Here is a 21,684-nt window from a genome sequence, read left to right as displayed (position 1 = left end):
ATCGAGAGTTTCTCTCGTCAACTTCTTTTCATGACGGACGGATACCAGCCAGGCCGTCTCTCCAGTTTGCCTATCAAACCGAACGCGTTGTGTATAGGCCTTTTGGGAAAGCTGTCGGCCGAGGCTGGGCTTCTTCTTCATCTGATTAGAAATGATAAAATATTCAAATGGGGAATTGGGATTTCTTCTTCTCGGTTCACGCCCTTGAGCGTTTCTTCGTCCCGATTCTTCTTCCACCTCTCCCGATCCCCCCCCCCCCCAACACATTTTTTGTTCTGAATGAAAACGAGAAATGTCGTGATTCCCTTTCGATACGAACAAGTTCAGGACTTAACAAGAAAGGTCAGCAGGGCGTGAGAGAGAGAGAGAGAAGAGAATAAAAGGCAATCAAATGTGAAGTGTTGTTGCTGCTGCTTCTGCTTGACGTGCATTTCACACATTAGTTTTCGTTTATTTGTTTGAAACACTTTCGCTTGGCAATTCCTGATGGCGTCGTAAACGGGAATTGGAAAAGAGAGAGAAAAGAAATGAAAGAGAAAACAATGAGGAAATATGGCGTAGTATATATATTGCCTGTACGGTGGTGGTTACATCCAAGTGTTTTTTTTTGTGGTGGTGCCGTTGTGTGTGGTTCGTTCATTAACATTTTCACATTCTTCGACTTCTTTATATGGGAAATGCGATGTTGTTGTTGTTTTGGGAGTAATCTTAATGCGGGTGGAGTTGTTTCTCTTCTCTTTCTCTGGCCGGAGTCAAATGGATTCCAACACAAAGGGGAAGAAAAAGAAAGAGAGAGAGAAGTTCACAACGAGAAAATTCTTAAACTCGATCGTCTACACTTATCTGAACGCCATTCACTCGGGTTCAGACGAGTTTTTTTTTTCTTCTTCTTATTTTCTTTTTAGAACTTCAATCAAAGTTTGTTGTTAGGGTCAGTCTTCCATAAGACATTTTTGATAGTGGAGGAACTGGTTTTTTTATTTTTTCTCTTGTTAATTATCCATCCAACGCGTCGATTTCTTAAGTAAATCTGCCCCTACGCTGGACGACAAGTGGTTTAAAAAGCCGATTTCAAATAGCTCGAAGAAATGAGATTACATGAATATATACGGGGGGTTATTAGGACATCTAGATCCTGTTTTTTTAAACTCCTCATTAGATTTGATTGCATTCAAAAGTTGGAATTTATGCAAGTCAGGAAAATAAAACAACAAAACGAGATTAATTAAATCTGGCAACGACCAAAAAAGAACCGCGACTCAAACAGCAGACGACAGTGGAAGTTCCACCGCCAATTCAGTTTTGATCATAAAATGTCTGTGCAGCAACACATCAAATCTAAAAAAAATCATAAAATGTCGTTACTCGACTCGTTGCAATCTGAAACAAATTACTTCCCAACCGATTCATTACCTGTGCATCAACTGGCATCGGTAATGGTGCCGAATCCAGGCCGAATCCTGGAATGAACAAACGTCGTTCGAGGCCCCACCACGTGATTTGGGTAAGCCATTGCCGATTTTTTTGTTGTTCATTTCTATCGGTGCATGAAACTGCTGCTGCATTCGATACGTCATTCAAATAGAATAGTTAGAAGGAAACGTGAGACTAGTAGCTACCAGCTATATCTGTAGTATTCTGACAGGCTTTATGGCTCCTGTCTTTTCGTATAGAGAAAGAAATAAGTTCCCTATTTTATTTCTTTTTTTGTGTGTGTGTCTGTGTGTGTGTACAAAGAAAGCCATGTCCATCTCTTTCGATGTGATCCATCAGCCCAGGCTGAAAGCCCATGTAGTTGGACAGATTTTTATTTCAATTCTTTTTTTCGACGTATAGCCTCAACAACAACAACAAGCTTCTGTTGTCGTCGTTACTATCAAAGAAACCTGTTGTTGCCGTTGTCAGTGATGGAAATGAACCACACATTTAATTGCATTATTTTTCATCTTACAAGACGTGTAGATCAGCTCGCCGAGTAGTCATTCCTCATCCATCCACCATTACACACACTTTCGATTATTTTCTGTTATCCTAGCTTTGAATGCCACATCATCAGACAACATTGAAAAAGAAGGAGAAATAGAGATCATGATGGAGATGATGATGGTAGGAGGGAATAAATGATGTATCAATTTCAAATGCTTTCCACAAGTGATCCGCCTGCTGTCTGATAGAGAGAGAGGCGCGTGGTTTTTCCTTTTTTCTTTCTTTCGTATTCTGCATCCAGGCGGATGAAACTGATGAACTTATTTGAATACGTAATGAATCTCACGAACTTGTAGCTCTAGACTCCCGGTCGGTTGGATCGTTGTTTTAGATTTGTATTTATAAAAAAAAAGGGAAAATCTTTTTTGAACGTTGAAAATTCCTCCTCCTGCCCAGGTTGGCGTCTTTTGTTATAATGCTCAATTTTCCTTTTCATCTATATACGACGCAGACAATGACAGCAGCCTTGGCTTTATTCTGCCAGGCAGACTTTGGGAAGTCGAAAAGATTTTCTTTTTGTACCTTTCAATCTCTTTTCTTCTCCTCTCTCGAGGAGTTGCTGCGAACGTACAGAGAGAAAGAAGCGAGTCCATTGTCAAATTTCACGATGGAAAAAAAAACTGGCAGCTGGACCTTTTTTTCTTTTTCCAACCCCTCTTTTTGATATTAAAAATTCACAAAAGCCAAGAGAGAGAGAAGGAGAGAGAGTACCTACACAATAATCGACTGAGCAGAAACAGCTCTAGAAGGTTTTCTTTCCAACAGCGATGGAGAACAATGATAATAAGTCATGTCAATTGTTATTATTTAACAAGAAGAAGAAGAAGAAGAAAAAAAAATGAAAATTTGGTTAAGTAGCCGCGGGGTTTAGTGTCTCTCTCCTAGTCGAAATTTTGGCATCGTCAATTCACTTCCCTAGTGAGTCACGGCGCTGGCCCTGGTAAATGTTTCACTTGATTGTCGTTGGCGTATATCTATGTAATGTAGGATCTACTTGAGCGATGAATATATTGCCAGCCGTTGGTCCATTAGCCGTTCGTTAGTGCCCAGCTACTAGGCATCGCATGGGCCATTAAGTAAAGGTACAGGGGAAGACAAAAATTAGACACAAAGGAGACGAAATGTTGTGGCCTTCTTGTCTCTTTCTTGCCATCTCGGAGTAGCACAAAGCCCAAATGAGAGCCTTGCACTACACAGTACACACACACCTACTGACTGCAGCGCATTGAACGGTGATGGGCCCCCATTTGAACATTGCCCTGCCCTCCTGCTATGGCTTGATGGCCACACAGCAAAGAGCAGGCGGCCGTATATTGTGACTAATGCCTCACCATATGTACTAGAAGCGCACGGAGCTGTGTGTGCTGTGCTCTTGCACGTATGCCGCGCGCAACAGCTGCCGGCAAGGACGGGCCAAACCCCGACGCGCTAATGGCTTTTCTTCTTCTTCTTGTTGCATATCTTTTTCTTTCTTGTTTTCGACACCCCGAAAAAAACTGAACGAAATTCCAAGCTCTTGTCACCCTCCTCACGCCCGTGTCTCTATAAATATCGATTTCTATTTTATTTTTTTGAATAGCCCGCCGAATTTGTTATTTTTACCTTTGAGAAAAATAACATGCGGACGTGTGTGTCGTTGGGTCTTTTTTTTCCTTTTCCAACAAGAAGAAAAATAAAAATAAAAAAAGGGATCGAATAACGACCGACTTCCTTGTTGGTTGAAGTTTTGGCGCTCGTCTCGAGCTGCGTATATTTTCGTGTTGGTTTTGAATTCGATTTCGATGTAGTCTACATTAATATTATTATGACCTTTTCGGCCGCTTGGGCTGTATAACATTATCGAGCCGATGACGACACGGCCGAGACTTGATCATCACCGAAGAATCGAAGATAAACTATGCGCAGATGTTCACGTTCGCGTTCAGTCTAAATTCAGTTGGAATAGGCAATTAAAGTGTTTTGTCTTCACGTCGTACATTTTGGTTTTATTTTTATTTTTCGGGAAGACGAGAAAAAAAAGATTTGTTCCAAAAAGAAACCAATTTTTGGGTGGCCATATTATTCACCTCGTCTAAATCCTTTTTGGAAGTATATCTTCTATTCGGTTTCCACACGTTTCTCTTTTGCCTTCGATGATGATGAGAGAGTCGGGCCAGCCCCGACTATACACGCCCGACATTCCATTCCGGTTCTGGCCGCATACTTGTTGGAAGATATACATTTTCTACGACTATGTGTATCTCAAAAACTCTCCTGGTTTTCTCTCTCTCTTGTTACTTGTTGTACGCAGCGCATTTTTCAACGGCGCGGCCCCGATGGGGAAGTGATGATGATGTACCTATAGTAAGTTCCTTCTCGACTCGAACTAGTCCCTCACTGCGTTTCGGTGAAAAGAAGAAAAAAGAACCGGGCGGAGCTGATGAGATGATGCTCTTTGGGATGGAAAAAAGCGCTTGCGGAGCTTTTTGACTGGGCTCTGCTGCTGCAACGGGTCGGCGCCCAACAACACGTAATGTATATTGCATAGGGGACGAACTAGCCAATTCCATCTTCTTCTTCTTTATGTAATGATAACCGGAGAAAAGAAAAAAAAAGAGATAAAAGAGCCATGAGGCAAATGGCAAGTAGAATAATACCGACCGACCGGTTCTCTTGTTTCTTATTTTCCATCAGACCTTGGCAGCAGCAGCAGCAGCAGCTATGTACAGTCTGAGCCTAGGGATTTTTCCAATATTCTTTTTCGTCGACTGGGTAGTAGACTAATCTGTTCGTCGGGATCTCTCGTTTCCTTCTTTGCGGCTCCACCTGCCTCCATCCCATTTCGTTGTTCTTGAATGTAAGACTCTAAGTGTCTACATACTACAAGTTGAATAACAATCAAAACACAGAGAGACGCGGGGGGTGGGGAAGAGAGAGAAAAAAAGGACACGAGGCCACTTTCACTATCTTTTATTTTCCTTGGTCCTCTTATACACACTCAACACACACACACACACACACACACGTGTCTAAATAGGTTATGGCAGCAGCAAGCGACGGAGTTTTGTGTGTCGGCGAAATTTTCTGCGCAATTTTCATTTTTTGTGTGTCGGCCGTTTTACAGTTTGGCGCACTTTACGCGCATTAGCCCCGGCCACGCACCGATGAATATTTAACCGCCGTATTTATAGTTTTTGATGTCAGATGTGTAAATACCCTTCTTATTACGTTTGTGTCTATTTATTTAACAGCCGTTCTGGCGCCCTCCTTTTTTCTTTTCTATCTATCTCTCCCGCGCCGCGCGTCAAGTATTTAAATTGCGTTTCCAATTAGACTCATCAAAAAATCTAAAATTTGATTTTAAGAGAAAAAATATATAAGTTGAGCCCCGAGGATAGAACGCGCTTAATTTTTTTTTTTTTCCAAGACAACAAAAAATTGACCAGCGTGACTCGTGTTTAAATATCCAATGTACCTTCGATCACTTTTTTTTTTCTTTTTCTTTCGGAGGTGGAAATTATTATTACCTGGCGTTCAATCTTCTTTTCGGGAATAAGAGAAAAAAACCATTTTTTGTGGAAGTTATTTTTTTTTTTTCAAATTCATTTTATTGGCCAATCCACTTTGATCGCCGACTTTTCCATGAAGTAAAAAAAAAAAAAAATAACAAAATAACAAACCACAAATGCAACAAAACGGATACGTTGACCGCTAGGGCAACCAGGAAAAAAAACAAAATTAAGTGATGGGAAAAAATAAACAGGAAAACATTTTTTCGGTTTTTCTTATAAAGCAACTAAAATGAAATGCCACAGAGTCTACTCGGGCACACATATCTAGACGCGTAACGTAACTGTATGTCATTTGACATTAGTTTTTTTTTCTTCGGTAAATGAACAAAACGGCATTTTTTTTGGTCGAAAGGAGAAGAAATCACGAAAGCTTTTTTTTTTTTTTTTTTAATGCGCTTCCCATCTGTTTGCTCGTCCGAGTCTATTGACCGACCCAATGAATTTCTTTTTTTTTCTTGACTTTTTTTCCATCCTTACCCTTTTTTTTTATTCGGTGGTATTTAATTACCAGTCGTGATGAGACCCACATCAGACGTCCACTTTTGACACGGTGTCAAAACGGGAGACGTGTGGATTGCCAAACCTGAAATTTTATTTTTATTTTTTCATATTTTTTCTATTTTTGAACGGTAATTATTTTATCCCGGTCCCTAGAATGTATTTCAAATGCCCCGCGGACAGGGGAACTTTGACGTCATTTCGGGTATCGTAAGACGGGCGTTTTGAAACTATAAACGCGCCGAGTTGCAAGAATAATAACAAGTGGCGATGGGGGAAACGGGATTGCGTGGCCGGCGTGTACAGTTTGCCACCCTAGTCGGATTCACTCACGAGAGCACGCTCGCAAGCGTATCGCGAGCAAACCACCACCACCACCGCCGAACGAAAGAAAGAAAGAAGAAGAAGAAGAAACAGTTGGTTTTTAAATTCGTGAATTATTTTTTTCAGTTGAGAAGAAAGAGGATAGGAGGCTGGCAAACCGGCCCGTTCCGCCCTTGTTGGCCGTCGCCGTCTTATATATATACTATCAAGTGACTGGGCGAAGATCCTCGGCTGTTGCCGAAAACGACGGGAATCTTCATCCATCCGAGACTCGGAGGGGAAAGAAACTCGCAACTGTGGTCAGCGTCGGTTGCGTGATATTTTGGTTTCGGCCGCAAACGGGGCTCGCCGTACCGCTCGCCCCCTTAGAGAGAGAGAGAGAGAATTAAAGAAAAACATAACAACTGGGAAGAAGAAGAAGCGGTTACCAGGGTCCGAGTCTCAAGCCGAATGAGATCTATAATGAAAGGTGGGTGGAAAAAGAAATAAAAATAGAACCCGCCAAACAAACAACACATGTTGTTATTGCGGTATCATCTGCACTAGTACTACTATACTATACGGCAGTATCTAGTTTGTTTGTTCATTGGCGAGTAGTACTGTACGAGCGGCGGATAACGGGCAGGTTTGCTTGGCCAGTTATCCAGGGCTCATGCGCGCGCGTCTGGCGATGGTGGGGGGGGGGGGGACCAACTGAATTCCAGGCGGCTTAATACGCGCCCAGGGAAACCCGACATGGTTTCGCACACACACAAAATAAACATGGGAAACGGGGGTTGTGTGAGGGCGGAAAAAGAAACGACCAAAGAACCAAAAAATGAATACTAAAAATATAGAAATGAAGCTGATGCGTTCAGTATTCACGCAGTAGTCACGCTGTCCGGAGCAGAGTGTCGCTCGCCTTGTCGCCTTTTGCTTGCACATTTTTTCTGATTATTTTTCTGTGTGTGTGTGTTTGTTTGTTTATTTGTTTGTTTGTTGCGTTCGAGTTTTGGGGTGTGTCTCTTTGTGTGAAAAGAAACGTCCAAGTCGTTGCATGTCAATTAAGAGCTGCTGTGATGTGGCTGAGACTTTGCTATCGCCCGATCGACTTGCCTCTGAATTGAATGTCATCATGTTGAAATCACCGAAACTTGTCCGGCTGGCCGACTTTTATCTCAGACAACACAAAAAAGGTTTCGCTAGATGTTTTCTCTGCTTCAACAGCTTTTTTTATTTTTATTTATTCATTTCAAAACCTTGTCTCTATTTTTTTGCTGTTTCCTCCCTTGCTTTTTGTCTTGTGTGAGAAACTGCAATCTGCCCGTGTCCTGTTTTTTTCCATACAGAAAAAAAAAGAGGGAAATCTCGTTTCTCCATCTGAAACCCGACGCCACGAATTTGAATATCCCGACACAAATCACGGCTCCCCCAGTTAAATACTTGAACGATCAACAATGACAAACAGTTGCGGACTGCCCCTCTGTCGAATGTGATTCATTATTCACTTGTTTTTTTTTTTTGTTTAGCACTTGGCCAAGAGATCAGTGCCAACTGATTTTTGTTTTTTATTTTTCTTTCGGGCTGGAAACAAAAAAGTGCTGGGAATCTAAACTGCAGTCGCCGTTTTTTTTCCTTAATTGGCTCGAAGCCCGTGCAGGAAAAGAAATTTAAATGATTTTCCTACAAGCTGCTCGTAATTCATTTCGTATCAAAAGGGCGACTCTTTCGTCACGAACGTCAAGCGGGATTATACAAATTTTTATTTTTTGTTTGGCTTGTCCAAACAAAAGTAAAACAAAAAAAAAAGGATTTTTTTGTTGTTGTTTCTTTTCTGCCAAGGTGTTTATTGTTTTATGAAGTTACCTGGTAGATAGTAGTAGCTAGTACGTGTGTGCGTTCACACGTCAGCAAAAATGCCGGGACTAAATATGGCCATAGAGTTGATATTTGGCTACGCAGCCAATCTGTATGTGTATGTGTGTGTCTATGTGTGTACCTAATGTATAGGAAGGTTAGACGGTGGGGAGGGCAAAAAGAGAAATAATAAACAACCGACAGGTGCATTGCGAGTTGGGTTGCGATCCTTTTTTCGGTTATATGACGCCGTGGCCAACCACCACCACTACAACTACAACTACACCAGGGTCTCGCACTCTTTTTTAAGCTTATCCTCCTCGAGTTGTGACTCATTTTTGTGTTGTTTTCTTTGTTGATTTTCTCTCTCTCTCTTTAGACGGTTATGGAGATAAAAGCAAATAATAACCAAAAGGGGAATAAGGAGGGTCATAGGAGATAAAGAGAGTAGTTACGTCATTTCGAACACCTGAGAGAGACTCTGTTGTTTAACGACGACTGCGACGACGACGACATTTGAAGTGAAAACGCGCATAACTCCACCCATTTTCTGACGGGTTCTATATAGTCCCATGATCGACTACTGTCTCTCCGGAGATTAAAAACAAAAAAGAGTAAACGAAAATAACAAAAAATAAATAACCCAAACGAGAGCGAAGGGAAATCTTGTTAGCAGTGGCAAAACAAAAAAGTTTGAAAAATAAAAAATGAAGGAGGCGGAAGACCTTCAAGTTGCTTTGAGTGAAATCTCTTCCCTGTTTCTCACTTCAGACAGAAAGACACGCCGGTCGGGTGTGTGTGGGCGAACGAATTCAACTCGTGTTGTTACTACGTTTACTAAAATTCCAGAATCTTATTCGCTCTCGTTTTATCATTCCAGTTTCAGCACAGGTAAAAAACATAAAACGAAAAAAACAAATTTGCGTTGAATTTATTCCTCCGAGCGCAACTCCTTTTGCGTCTTATCTTTGAAATGTATTGGCGCTGGTGGTGTCTCCCTGTGCTGTAATGTAGTCAAAAGTGACGACTCGTTTTTCTTTTTGGCCAATCTATTGTACACCAGTAGCTCATATCCTCGCCGTTGGGTTTATGATCAATCGCATTCCGCCCATTTCGCCAGTTTGCGTTTCGGCGAGATAACGGAAGGATACACGATCCGCCATCGTCGTCGTCGTCGTCGCTAGAAAAGGAAATTTTTCTTCTCTTCCTCGTTATATAGCAACAAGGAATTTCAGTTTTCCCTGTGCGGTGGACACGTCAAACATTATCTGACTGGCTTGACGAGCGAGTGACATTTTCGTGTGCGATTTTGTTCCTTCTTTTTAAAAATTCCCGCTGAACTGGAAAAAGAAGAAAAACCCGTCCGCCGGGACATTTCCAGAATTGTGTCTGCCCTTGTTTGTTTTCACTGCGAGTCTCTCTGCTCTCACGAAGTCAGCGCCAATCGTCTCTTTTTTGATTGATGAAAAGAGTTATCAAGAGAGTCCTACTGACGTCAATGACCGGATCCTTTGACATTTATTACTAGTCTTCTCCCCTCATTTCTTGCAAGTTTTGTTGGTGCCATTAAATGAACTGGAAGAACTACCCGCTGCGATCGAAACAAACAAAAACAAACAAAAAACGAGAAATTCCCGTGAAGGGCCAATTAATTACGTCAGCCGTCAGACTTCGTTTTTTATTTTTTCTTCTTTTGTTTTTGTTTCTTTTCTCTTTCGGATGTCTTTTCCGCCTCTGTGTGTGTCTCAAAAAGCTCATTTCTCTTTCTCTTTTTTGAGCAGAAGGCGGACGCTTTTTGACGGAGAGGCCAGCAGAAGCGATGGCGGCCACTTGCAAGAGTTACGTGACGTCCTACACGCCGGCCACTACCGGCACTTCGCCGCCAAGTTCGCGATTGCCGCCTGACGGACACGAATTCCCCGGCGATTACATCGACGATACCAGCACCACCACGGCGGCGGCTGCCACAACCACGACAAAAGTGTCGGTGGCTCCGTCGGTGGCACGCGGGCGGAGTGGGAGCGCTGGAGGGACGGGCTCGGCAGTCTGGCGGACGTCGCACACCCACGGCGGCCGGGACGAGCGGAGTGAGCGCAGTGTCAAAGATAAAATCGCCTTGTTCACCCATGACGTGGCACATCCGCCGGTCGCTTCTTCGGCGGTCGGATCGTCGACAGTGATGACGTCATCTTCGGCCAATTGCGTCCGGAATCTTCCGGCATCCGCCACGACCAAGACGAAACATCCGACGCTGTCGTGTTCGGTCGACAATTTGAGCGTCGGGCGGTCGCCCATGGTCTCGCCCGTCATCCGCACGGATTCAAGGACTCTGCCCCGTCACCAGCTGGCCGTCACTCCGGCCGTCAAAGCCCATCATGCCATTCACAGCGTCGAAAGAGAGGGGCCGGCCAATGTCAACTTGAGCGAACGGTCTCGCAGTTTACTCGACGTGGCCCATTATTCTCCGCCGTCAGGCCATCACGTCGGACAGCAGCAGCAGCAGCAACGACACATCGTCAGTCCGTCACCGTCCGTCTTGGCCGAAATTCAACCGAGAAAATCTTCTCTGGTCGGCTCGGATGACGGCAGACGAAAGCCGAGTCTGTCCAGCACCAAACTCAGAGGTTTGGTCATTCCGGACGTGGTGGACGGAACGCAAATGGGATCCGATCCGCCCAGCCGGGCCGTGATGGATCTTCCCGAAATCATCAGCAAAGATTCGGTCATGATGGTCGGACTCTCGCCGTTCGCTCCGCTGCGCAGCCCCAACAGCCTCCATCCCGGCGGCCAGGATGTGACGGACAACTGCGCCCCGATGCAGAGCAAACAGAAAACAACTTCGCTGAGTTCCCTGCCGTGGAAGAGCAATTCGCCCAGCTTACCAAAGTATTCGCCGGCCTTCAAACGCAAGGAGCTGACCGTCCTGCGCCCGTCTTACAACAACTCGGATTCGGGAACGAATCACTCGACGAATCTGTCGACGGCCGGCTCGCCCGTCAACAAGCCGCCGCTGATGACGAGTTTCTCTTGTCCGTCGGATGTCGATGGATCACAGAGTCCCATGGTGGAAAGTGAAACGGCCACCAATGACGTCAACAGCGACACTGACGGCGACTCGGCCGTCAGTTCCAGCCGCTCTTCCTTCAGTCAGTCCGGATCGCCGCTTCCGGAACGGAATCAACCGTCGAATCAACACGTCGCTGATGAGGACACGAACGCCGCCCTGACCACGGCGGCCAATCGGGTCCTGAAAGCTCAGAGCGTCGAGGCCCTCAATCGCAAAAACGTTCTCCAGTCTGCCCGCTACAGTTCCGGCGGAGGAAGCGGAAATCATTTGGATTTGATGCCGCCCTCTTCTTCGCCGCCGCCGGCTCTTCCACCGCCGGCCGTTCCGGCTGCCGCCCCCTCCGAACCTGCTGTCAAATTGACTGTGGACGTCAGCCATCATCCGTCTCCGACTTGTTCGCTGCCCAGTCCGGCGCTCCAGCGTCCTCCTGTCCAGCGGACCAGCAGCAGCAAATTGTCGTCGGGAGAGAATTTCGAACAGACGCTGAGGAAATTCACGACGGCCGAGGCCAGCAGCCGGATCGAGCGCAGTTCGCCGCGATTGCGTCTCTCCTCGTCGGAGCGGCTGGAAATCAAAACGGCCCTCATCACGGACGTTTGCAGCGATCCGCACAGTCCGACCGTACAGAAAAATACGACGACGACGACCAGTCCGTTCCACCGCGACGGATCGTCGCCGTTATCGGGCAAAAAATTGGCGTCAACGTCGTCCAGCGACCACCACTCGACTGGATCCGGATCGAAAGAGATCAAGAGCTTCCGGGCATTGGCTGAGCGTTGGGAGGCCATTGCCAACGAGGCCCCGTCATCGACCGGATCCTCCCCTCCTGGCCCCAATATTGTGAGTTCCAGCAAGAAAGTTGCCGACACGAGTACGGTTATCCAGCCATCCATCCGAGACCATCAGACTCCGGCTGACGTCCGTGACGTCACCCGTTCGGTTACGACTAGCCGAACGACCGCAACATCCACTTCTTCTTCATCGGCGTCGGCGGTTGAATCACGCGAAAACAAACCGACAACATCGGCGCGGCCCGTGACGAGCCGGAGCGTCTCGGCCGGCGTGGTGGAGATCCGCAAAGCCTTCGAGCGCGTCAAGGAAGAACTGATGGAAACGGAATCCAATTGCCATTACGGCGGCGGTCAAGATCTTGGCGTCCTGGGCCTCGTGTCCGGTGGGCTCAGCCTGGAGGACTACAAGCAACAGAACAGCAGTTTATTTTCGCTCCAGTCCGGTAACAACAACAACAACAATTCTCCGTCACCGTCTGGCGGAGGCGGTCACCATCATTACCACCACCAGCACGTCCGCATGTCGTCGCTGGACTCGACGACCAGCGAGGACAGCAGTTTGCCCTACGGATTGTACGGCGGATGCTACGGCGGATTCGGCTCGGCCTTTGGCGGAGGCAGCGGCTACGGCGGAGGGAGCGGATACGGCGGCTTCTACGGCGGCCCTTTCGGCCCGTTTGGAGTCCGAGATAATTACGGCAGCATCACATCATTGGCCTCGTCCACATCGCTCATTTCACCGCAGGTAAAACATTCAAACGCCTGTGGGGGGTGACAGTCGTCTCATTCTCACTGGGTCGTTTTGTCACGCTGGATTCATTTTCCATTCATTCCGGGCCGTTAAGTTGTCACAAAAAAAAAAAGATTAAGTAAATAAATAAAAGACAAGTCACTTGAATGTTCGTGACGAGCAGAGTCTTCGTGACGATCCAGTCACAAACATCCGCCAGTTATTATTATTTTATTTTGTTTTTTTCAAAATAAAAGCGGAGCGGATGACTTATCGTGTTGCGAGAGTTGTGCTCTATGTGGTGCCGTACACGTGTAGACTCTAATCTCAATTGTCTTGGTCACGTTTTTTCATCATCATCTTCTTCTTCTTCTTGTTCCTGCTGATTCCGGAGTTTGTTGTTGTGTCTCTTGCTCAAACACAAAGGGGATAAACAATTGGAGTGGATGGAGTGTGATGATGAAGATCGGGGCACGGCGGAATCACCGAGTGACATCAGCTCGGCGGATCCGACATTCTCTCACGACGTGCCGTCACCTTTTTTTTTTCCCCTTTTCCTATCTTGATACGAAATAGGAAAAAGAAAAAAAGATGATGCGCCCGTTTCTTTCTTTCTAAAAAAACCACTCGAAGCCGCCAAAAGAAAATGGATGGAAAAATAAAATAAAATAAAAAGAAGATTGTTGCGCTTTTCTTCGGGGTTGAAAGAACACGGCGCTGGATGGAATGACACGGTTTTCTTTCAAAATGTTCAATTGTCCTTTTTTGTTGTTGTCGTTTCTAGGAGCTTCAACAGCTGTTGGATGAAGCCAACCAAAGTCTGGAGGAGTCTGGCACGCCGTCGCACGAGATTGTCGTCGTCGTCCTGCATCGTGGCGACGTGGCGTCGACGCTCAGCCCCGGACTGGGAATCACGCTGGCCGGCGGTGCCGACTACGAGACCAAAGAGATTACGGTTCGTTTATTGCATCTCTCTAACCCGCATATCGTTCGCCAGTCTCAACAACAATAACAACAACAACAAAGAAAAATGGAAAAGAAAAGAATGTTGATCGTAACCTTGGCTCGTTTGGAGTGTCGTGCTCAATAACAACCACGAGGGGGGAAAAGAAATGACGAGAGGGTTATTTGATAAGTTAACGCCATATACGGAGACTGGGGCAAGTTGGCTCTTCATTTCTTCATTTTTCAACAAGATTTAATTCAATTATATTTGAGTATTTTATAATATTATAAGTATTAGTTTTAATTTCTCTTGTATTGAATTCAGATTTTAGTATTAGTCGATTGATTGGTAAAGAATAATTTTGAAGTCAATTTGATTGTATTTTAATTCAACATTCCAAGACTTCCCGGTCTCGAGATTTTACACGCGTTGGCCGTTTTTATTTTTACATTTTTTTACATTTTTTTTTAAATAAAAAGAGACGCCGAATCTCGATAAAATAATTTGTAAAAGGGACGCGCCATCAAGTCGAAAAAAAAGATGTGCACACACAACTCCATCCACCCCGGCTCGAGATGAGAGAGTTCAGATCTCGAGCGTTTGATGACGTCGTAAAAATTCACCAGTTGGTTAAAGGCTTCACACGCGTATATATTTTACCTGCCTAGCGTCTTCATAGAGCTGTAGAATATTATTATACATCTCCATTTTTAAATGCCTTTTTTTTTCTTTTTGGGTCGTGGAATTTTTTGGTTATTTTTCAAACTTCAATTTGGTCGGAAAAATCACAAGCCGCAAAATGCGATGTTTTTTTTTCTTTTCTGAACTGCGATGCGGTGGTCATGCCGTGCCGTGTGGTAATGATGATGATGATGTAACGGGGTCACGCGGCGAGGTTCCCGTTTATTCTTCTCATACCCTCCAACTTCTCATTTCTCTGAAGATTTTTTTCATTTTTACAACTTTGTTGTTTTTTTGTTTTTTGTTTTTGGTCATCATCATCATCATTTTTTTCTTCTCTCTCTTTTTATGTTTTGTATGTTCGCGCAGATTCATAAAGTGATTGGCGGGAGTGTGGCCGACCGGGATGGCCGCATCCAGAAAGGCGACCGGGTCCTCTCCATCAACGGCAAGGGACTCAAAGGCGTCACACACCGGGAGGCACTCGCCATACTCAAGGTAACATAAAAACACTCTAGTGGTAGTCATATTAGTAGTAGTAGTAGTAGTAGTAGTTAAATAGTTTATTTGCTTAGTTTCGTTTGTTAAATCGCGAGGGGCTCTGCTCAATCGAACGGTCGTGCCATCCGTCCATCAAATTTCGAAAAAGCGATTCAATCAGAATTTCAAATAAAAAGCCATCGCCCTCCATTTCCTTTCAATCAAGAGACGATAACCTTTTTACGTGAAATGGAATAAGCCCAAAGAGCCACGTACGAGGTGGGCCAAAAAGGAACACACACGATTCCATATTGCATGGACGAAACGAAACCCTCGGGCCATTTCTTATTATTATTGTATAAAAAGAGAAAATCGATTCTATTCGACATGTTGGTGTGTTAACATTTTGAAGATGGAAAAATAACCCCCCTCCCAAGTCGCGGGAAGTTTGAAAACGCCATTGGTGGTCACCATCACATGACGGCATGCCATGCCATGCCGATGTGTAGGCGGCTAAAAGTTTTTTTGATAAAATAAGAGAGTGAAAGAGGCAAAGTCACGCCGGCTGTCGGATGACTATCTGGAACAAGGCGCCAAAAAAAAATAAATAACAAAAAAATTGAAAGGAGAAAAAAAGAAACCGGTCGATGACAGCGTGGAATCAAAAGCTGCGCACCAGCGGGAGTCGGCGGTTGAACGATCTTGGCTCGCGCCCGGATATTTATTGAAAGCAAAAATCTTTTATTTTATTTATTTTGTTGCGTATGAGGAAGGTAAGGTACCCAATAGCCGGAAAACATTTCACAATCCCGCCGAGCGTGATGAGAGCGCCAGAAAATTTTTCTTCAATCCTCATCTTTTTCATTGGAAAAGTCTGAAAAATCTCGGCTGGAAATCTATTTCAAACGCTTTTTTTTTTGGTGAGCTGAGCAGCACATCCGCAAACACACAACAGCTGGTTTTTTCTTGGTTGTTGTTGTCGGCTGTTGTTGTGATCTGAACGAGCCATCAGTTCACTGTGGCGTGACGTCGGCCAGCAGATTCCCATCGATGCGCTCGACCTCCGCCGCTCGAGTGAATTCTACAAATTTTTTTTCCTTCTTCTTCTTCTTTTACTTTCTCAACTCGCAATTGATCAACACCTCCAACAACTCTTCCGCTCTTTTTTTCTTCAACATTCGTTCGAGTCAAAGGAAAAAGAAATACCTGCACTCGAGGCAATTTCGATCCTAATCTCTCTCCTCCAGCTGCACTTGAAAATATATAAAAGTCTCCCTTATTTTCGTGTCAGGAAATTGCGACACTCGGCAATAAAATGGAGTTTGGCGTCATGGAAATATAAAAAAAAGGGAGACTTTTTCCTCCCATTTTCATATTTTTAAAAAAAAAGGACGTGCTGGCGACACGATTTTCTGTTGGTGATGAAATCGCTCACGAACTTGACGGGAACAACTCTTGCAAGTGTTTTTCTTTTCTTTTTTTAGTAGCTGTTTAGTTTGTTAAAAAAAAAGGAACGAAATTGGTTCCGTCTATTCGTTTGAGCTGTACGGTGTGTAGTATACAGCCGCTAATAAATTCCCGGGACTAGACTTTGACTCTCCGAAGACAGACTCGATGACCGAGCGACCAGAGATGTAGTTAGACCACCTGTTTTTGAGCCCCTTTTTTTTTCTCTCCCCCATGTATTCACGAATTTTTTGTTCTTTTAAATTATTATTTACGACCATCGGGTTGTGTTGGCTGGCGGTGAGACGTGACCGTGATGGTGTGGTCACTTTCGATAACTCATACGACACACACGGAGTTTTTTTTTTTTTTAGTTGGTAGCCAACACACCAGACGCTAGTACATATGTGCAGACTCACGAAAAAGGGGTGCGGGAGAGTTGTCATTCCCGATTGGCTAGTTTGCTGCTGCTGCTGCTGCTGCAAACTCTGAAAAGAGAAGAAGAAGAAGAAGAAAAATAAGCAACAGCCCACAAATCATTTTTTATTCCTTTATGTCGGAAACGCTTTGGTTCCCGAGCGAAACTTGTTTCTCTTCTTGTTTTGGTAACTTTTCCTTTTTTTTTCGTTCATTTGGGTTTCACTTGTGGTCAACGGTCGAACAATAAACAATCGGCCAATTGGTTTTTTCGGAGGGGCGTGCATAGATGAAGAGGGGAGGCCGCCACAGGCTAGGGAGGCAAAAAGAAGAAGAAACAAAATTGTTGCTTAGCTCACGGTCGCCGCCGGGGCGGTTAACTCGGTCGCGCTACGTGAACAATTGCACGCCCCGCTCGAAAATGGCGATATTTAGATGTGCGTAGATGTCTATAATACCAGCAGAGCTCTAGCTGACGTGCCTACGACCGACCGTGGTTGGAACGAGCATGATTGGCCATATGGCCGCTCGATTTCACGTTTGTTTGTTTGGAAACCAAATTCTTTGCGCGTGAGCATTCCTCCCGTGTCATTCCATCGGTGATTCGATTCGACGTTTGAAACGCGTGGAATATTCAAGCGGAGAACATTTCCATTCATCGGGAAAAAATTGAAAAATTTCGTGACCATATGGGCCGAGGAGCCCAAAAAAGACAAACAAAATAGGAGCCCTCGATAAAAATATAAAAACAAATTTGTAAATCAGAAAAGAAAAACCAGAAAAAAACGGACAACTCGGCTTCATATTCCCGATTCGATAATGACGAGTGGGATTCTCTCCAGTTATGGTTACCCTTTAGATGTATACTGGGCCAGAGCGTGTTTCCAGATCGCGTGAGCATGGGCTTGGGTTTGTTGAACGCCCGTAAATAGTTTGCGCTCTTTTTTTCTCTCTCTCTCGTTGTGTGTGTGTGTGTGTGTTGCCAATTATTGTTGATGAAGTTCGAGCATGAAAAGTGTTCGTAAGTAGCCAGGAAGCCCAAAAAAAGGAATAGCTGCTGCTGCCTCGCTACGGTATTATTATTATTCGCGGGCACACAACAAACTGTGATGCCATTTTCGACTTTCACGGCACGGAGCGCATCCAACCGGGAGAGAGAGACGGATTCCGTCTTTTATTGATATTCACGCGGCAAAGATGGATGGCTGCCACACGCATTTCATTTTGGCTTTTGTGTTCCGTTCATTTTTCTTTTTTTTTTTCTTTTTTCTTTTTGAACACAAAACATGTTTTGTTTGCTGATACGCGATCCTGGCCGGTCAGTATACACGGACCGCTTTAGGAATGTTTTCCTTTTATAGCCGACGAATGACCCCGCACATCCATCAACATTAGATTAATCAAAACAAAGCGAAAAAAAAACTAAACTAAAAAAAAAATAAAGGTTTTTTTTCTAAACTAAAATTCTTATGCGGGGACCGACAGAACCTCTCCCTTATTTCGCTTTGGTTGCCCTCCTACTTCTCATCGTCCATTCCCGCCTATGCTGGAAGCGGCAACAGCTAGCTAGCCCAACAACAACAACGAGAAAATAAATAATATGTGCACAGTCTATACGCAACGGCATACACACGACGTTGAATATTCATGGCGTGATGATGGATTGGCGGTCACGAAACGCCATATTTTGTTTTTGTTTTTTTCTCTCTCTCTCTCTTCCCGAAACATTTTTTCACCTCTTTTTCTTTACCGGCTCTTTTTTGTTGTTGTTGTCTCGACTGCGATTCTTTTTGTTTTTATTTTAAGTTTTTAGTGGCTAGTCGTGTCTTTCAATATTACCTACCGAGAAATGGCGATTGCTAAAGTGTTGATGGACCAGCAGCAACGGCGGTCACTTTTTAAGTGTTTGCCTCAAACTTTGTATCGATGGCAAATTCACGTGACCGGATGTTAAAGAAAAGAAAAAAAAAAGGACTCGCCCGACTGCCCGTATCGTTCGGCTGACCACATCAAAGCAAATTTTTTATTCCAAGTCCATATGTAAAAAAGTTATCGTAGAATTTCGGATAAGAACGCCCCGATAAGAATATTATTATTCGTCGTAAAATCAATTGACCATTTTCTTGATTATCTTATTTTTCGATTTTTATCCAACAACCCAATAGGCGCCCAGACCGGAAGTGGTGTTGGTCTTGTCCCGAAACCGTTCCGTCTCACCGCAAGATATTTGTCACGACGTCGATAAGGATCTTCCTTCCGTCATGATCCCGGCCCTCAACACGGGACTGCTGGGCAATCCACGCAACAGTCACCTTCTCCTGTCCTCTGGCAGCAGTGGCAATGGAGTCTGCCGGCCGCCCCGCATCCTTGAAAGTCCTTCCGACTTTACCAATTACGATCACGGTGAGTAGTACAGCTGTGAGCTGCTGCAGTTTGAATTTCTTCATTATTTTCATCCGTTTTCTTCTTATTCTTTGTGTTTTATACCAAACAGCGTCCAATGATGAAGACCTTGGTCGTGGACCACCTGTGCAAGCGACGCTGGTTAAGGAGGGCGCCGGACTGGGATTCAGTTTAGAAGGCGGCAAGGATTCACCGCTGGGAGATCGTCCGCTCACCATTAAAAAGATATTCACCGGTAATCATTAGCGATGATGAAGATGAGATGATGATGAAGACGAGAGAAGAAGAAAAGAGGCATATCCTATGCAAATAATACGAATTACAGAGTTCATATGTTTTTTTTTTTGAAAAAATCATTTCTTTATCCTTTCTTTTTTTGATTATGGCTTTGGCAGGGGGTGCGGCCAGCAAGAACAGCACACTGCGCGTTGGCGATCAAATCATTTCAGTCAACGACTGCGATGTGAGGTCCATGTCGAGGATAGAGGCCTGGAATTTGATGAAGAAGCTGCCCGACGGCGCCGTCTCCCTTATCATACGTCAGCAGATTACATCCTCGTAAAAAGAGCGGAGGAGGACGACGACACGAAGAAGGAAGAAAGAGGGAATATTATACAAATAATTAAAAAGGATTAAAAAACAAAAACAACAAAAAAAAAACAAAAATAATAATGCAACACACAACACACTTTCACGACGACAAACCGGTGCACCTCCTTTTCTTCTCCCTACACACACACACACATACACACACACACATTTCTTTTTTATTGTTAGCTTTCTCTCCTCTTTCTTGTATGCAACTGCGGAGGTAATTTAATTAAAGGTAATCTGGCGACCGTCTTTTATCGCCTTCGACTCTACGCAATCTCCTCTCTTTTTACGATGATCCTTTTTTTAAGTTATTTCTCCTCCACCCAGTTTTATACTAGCATTATAGTTGATCTCTTGACTGCTTCTTTTCTTGATTCTCTTATTATTATTATTTTTTTTTTACACTTGAGGTGTTGGGCTCGTCTCCTATTCAATTTGTATATACTTAATACGTATACCAATTCACCAAGTTTTATAGCTTCAAGCCTTCAAGCCTGGATTGCGTGGTATTTTTTATCTGAATTACTGTAATGAAACAACGATTACAAGCTGAACGAAATAAATAAACCGTATCTCTGTTTAAATAGTTTAACCGTCTTGGATGATGGTTTTTATTATAGTAACCTTTATACACAACAAACGGATCCTAAATCAGCAGCATTAGTCAAATTTTACAAACAGAAATCAGACAGCCATCGTCGATGATGCTCCAAATATCTCATTTGAATGGCGTCGACATTGTTGGCGGAGTTGCTATTACTTTTAGCGGGATTGCAACACTTTTCGATGAAGAGACTCTCTGAATGATCTATTGTCCCGGCTTGCAAAAGGAATCGACGATAGTACCACAACGTTTCATGGGCGTTGAAACTTAAGATCAAATCTTGGTTCTTTTGCAGTTCTTCGTTCAGCAGGTTCATGTAGAGCTGGGAAGATGTAGCTGTACCGGTTGAGTCGCCCAATACCTTCCGGGCGATATCCATGTTCTGTTCAATTTTGCCTAAATTTTGCCTGAAATGATCAAGGAGGAATTTTCGATAATGCCAACCGCTATGGTCGGACAAGTGAAACTTTGTCCAAACGTCAGAAATCTCGAATTCAGACGCCCACAGATTGAGATTGAAGCCTTGCAGCTTGAGGGAGTGAGAATACACCCACTGTCTGTGAGACCAAGCGTGGTAGTTGCATTTCATGCGACTGGAGAGCCTATCACACAGAGACAATTCTGTCTCCACCCATTGTGGGTCTATAGACACTTGCTGGAGTAGCCAACGCCTGTGAGAAAGTGCTTCAACGCATTTGGGCTTTTGACTTAGTACTAATTTGCTGAGCAGGAAATCACAATCGCCATCCAAGAGATGATTGGCAATCAATCTCTTTCTCGTGTTCCACAATGTAGCTATGTTGGGATTAAGCAATAATGCCACTCTTGTGTATCTTTCCAATCTCAAATACTCCTTTTTCCACATGGGATCCAATTTGAAACTGTTTTCATAGCAGTACATGAAAACCGTCTTTACACACCAAACTTCAATTCCAAGATTGTGAGAAATATGGATGATTGGTGATCGATTTTTGGCTTCTGTTACTGGAACAACATCAAACTCATCTCTGTCAACAAAAATATAATGAATATAAAAACTAGTGTTTACAAACAGTTGGTGTTGATCACCATAAAGGATGTTGCAGAAAAACCATTAAATTATACTTACAAGTTGGGATCTTTTTTCATAACAGCTTGAAGGTCTGATATTATCCTTTCTTCTAAACAGTAAGGATCGTGAGCCATTTTCTTATAGTCGGAAGGATCTCGCTGCATCCTTCAAAATCTGTCAAAAACAGCCGTTAAATTCTCAATTTTTTCTTTTTCTTTTTTCGACTGCATCATCGATTATTGCCCAGAGTAGTTCAAGTGGCGCTAGTAAACAGAAGCT

At 44.0% G+C, this 21,684-nt stretch overlaps 2 protein-coding genes across 3 annotated transcripts; one reads left to right on the top strand and one right to left on the bottom strand.

Annotated features, from left to right (window-relative positions):
- Positions 1-1,298: 1,298 nt before the first annotated feature.
- Positions 1,299-20,334, top strand: LOC124191341 (mucin-17-like). Of its 2 annotated transcripts, none has more exons than XM_046584520.1 (7): positions 1,299-1,504; positions 9,977-12,798; positions 13,568-13,738; positions 14,780-14,908; positions 18,919-19,156; positions 19,248-19,391; positions 19,552-20,334. In XM_046584520.1, the coding sequence occupies exons 2-7, from the start codon at positions 10,015-10,017 to the stop codon at positions 19,716-19,718; spliced, it is 3,633 nt and encodes a 1,210-aa protein (XP_046440476.1). In that variant the 5' UTR covers positions 1,299-1,504; positions 9,977-10,014; the 3' UTR covers positions 19,719-20,334. The 2 variants fall into 2 exon arrangements, with proteins under 2 accessions (XP_046440476.1, XP_046440475.1); XM_046584519.1 differs by lacking the exon at positions 1,299-1,504 and adding an exon at positions 7,216-7,534.
- Positions 20,329-21,663, bottom strand: LOC124191342 (protein prenyltransferase alpha subunit repeat-containing protein 1-like). The gene is made up of 2 exons (XM_046584521.1): positions 21,463-21,663; positions 20,329-21,361 (listed from the first exon to the last, which is right to left on the bottom strand). The coding sequence occupies exons 1-2, from the start codon at positions 21,567-21,569 to the stop codon at positions 20,422-20,424; spliced, it is 1,047 nt and encodes a 348-aa protein (XP_046440477.1). The 5' UTR covers positions 21,570-21,663; the 3' UTR covers positions 20,329-20,421.
- Between the last annotated feature and the right edge of the window lie 21 nt (positions 21,664-21,684).

This window comes from Daphnia pulex, chromosome 3, assembly GCF_021134715.1.
Source record: "Daphnia pulex isolate KAP4 chromosome 3, ASM2113471v1".
NCBI lineage: Eukaryota > Metazoa > Arthropoda > Branchiopoda > Diplostraca > Daphniidae > Daphnia > Daphnia pulex.
This window is presented reverse-complemented; position numbering and strand designations above follow the sequence as displayed.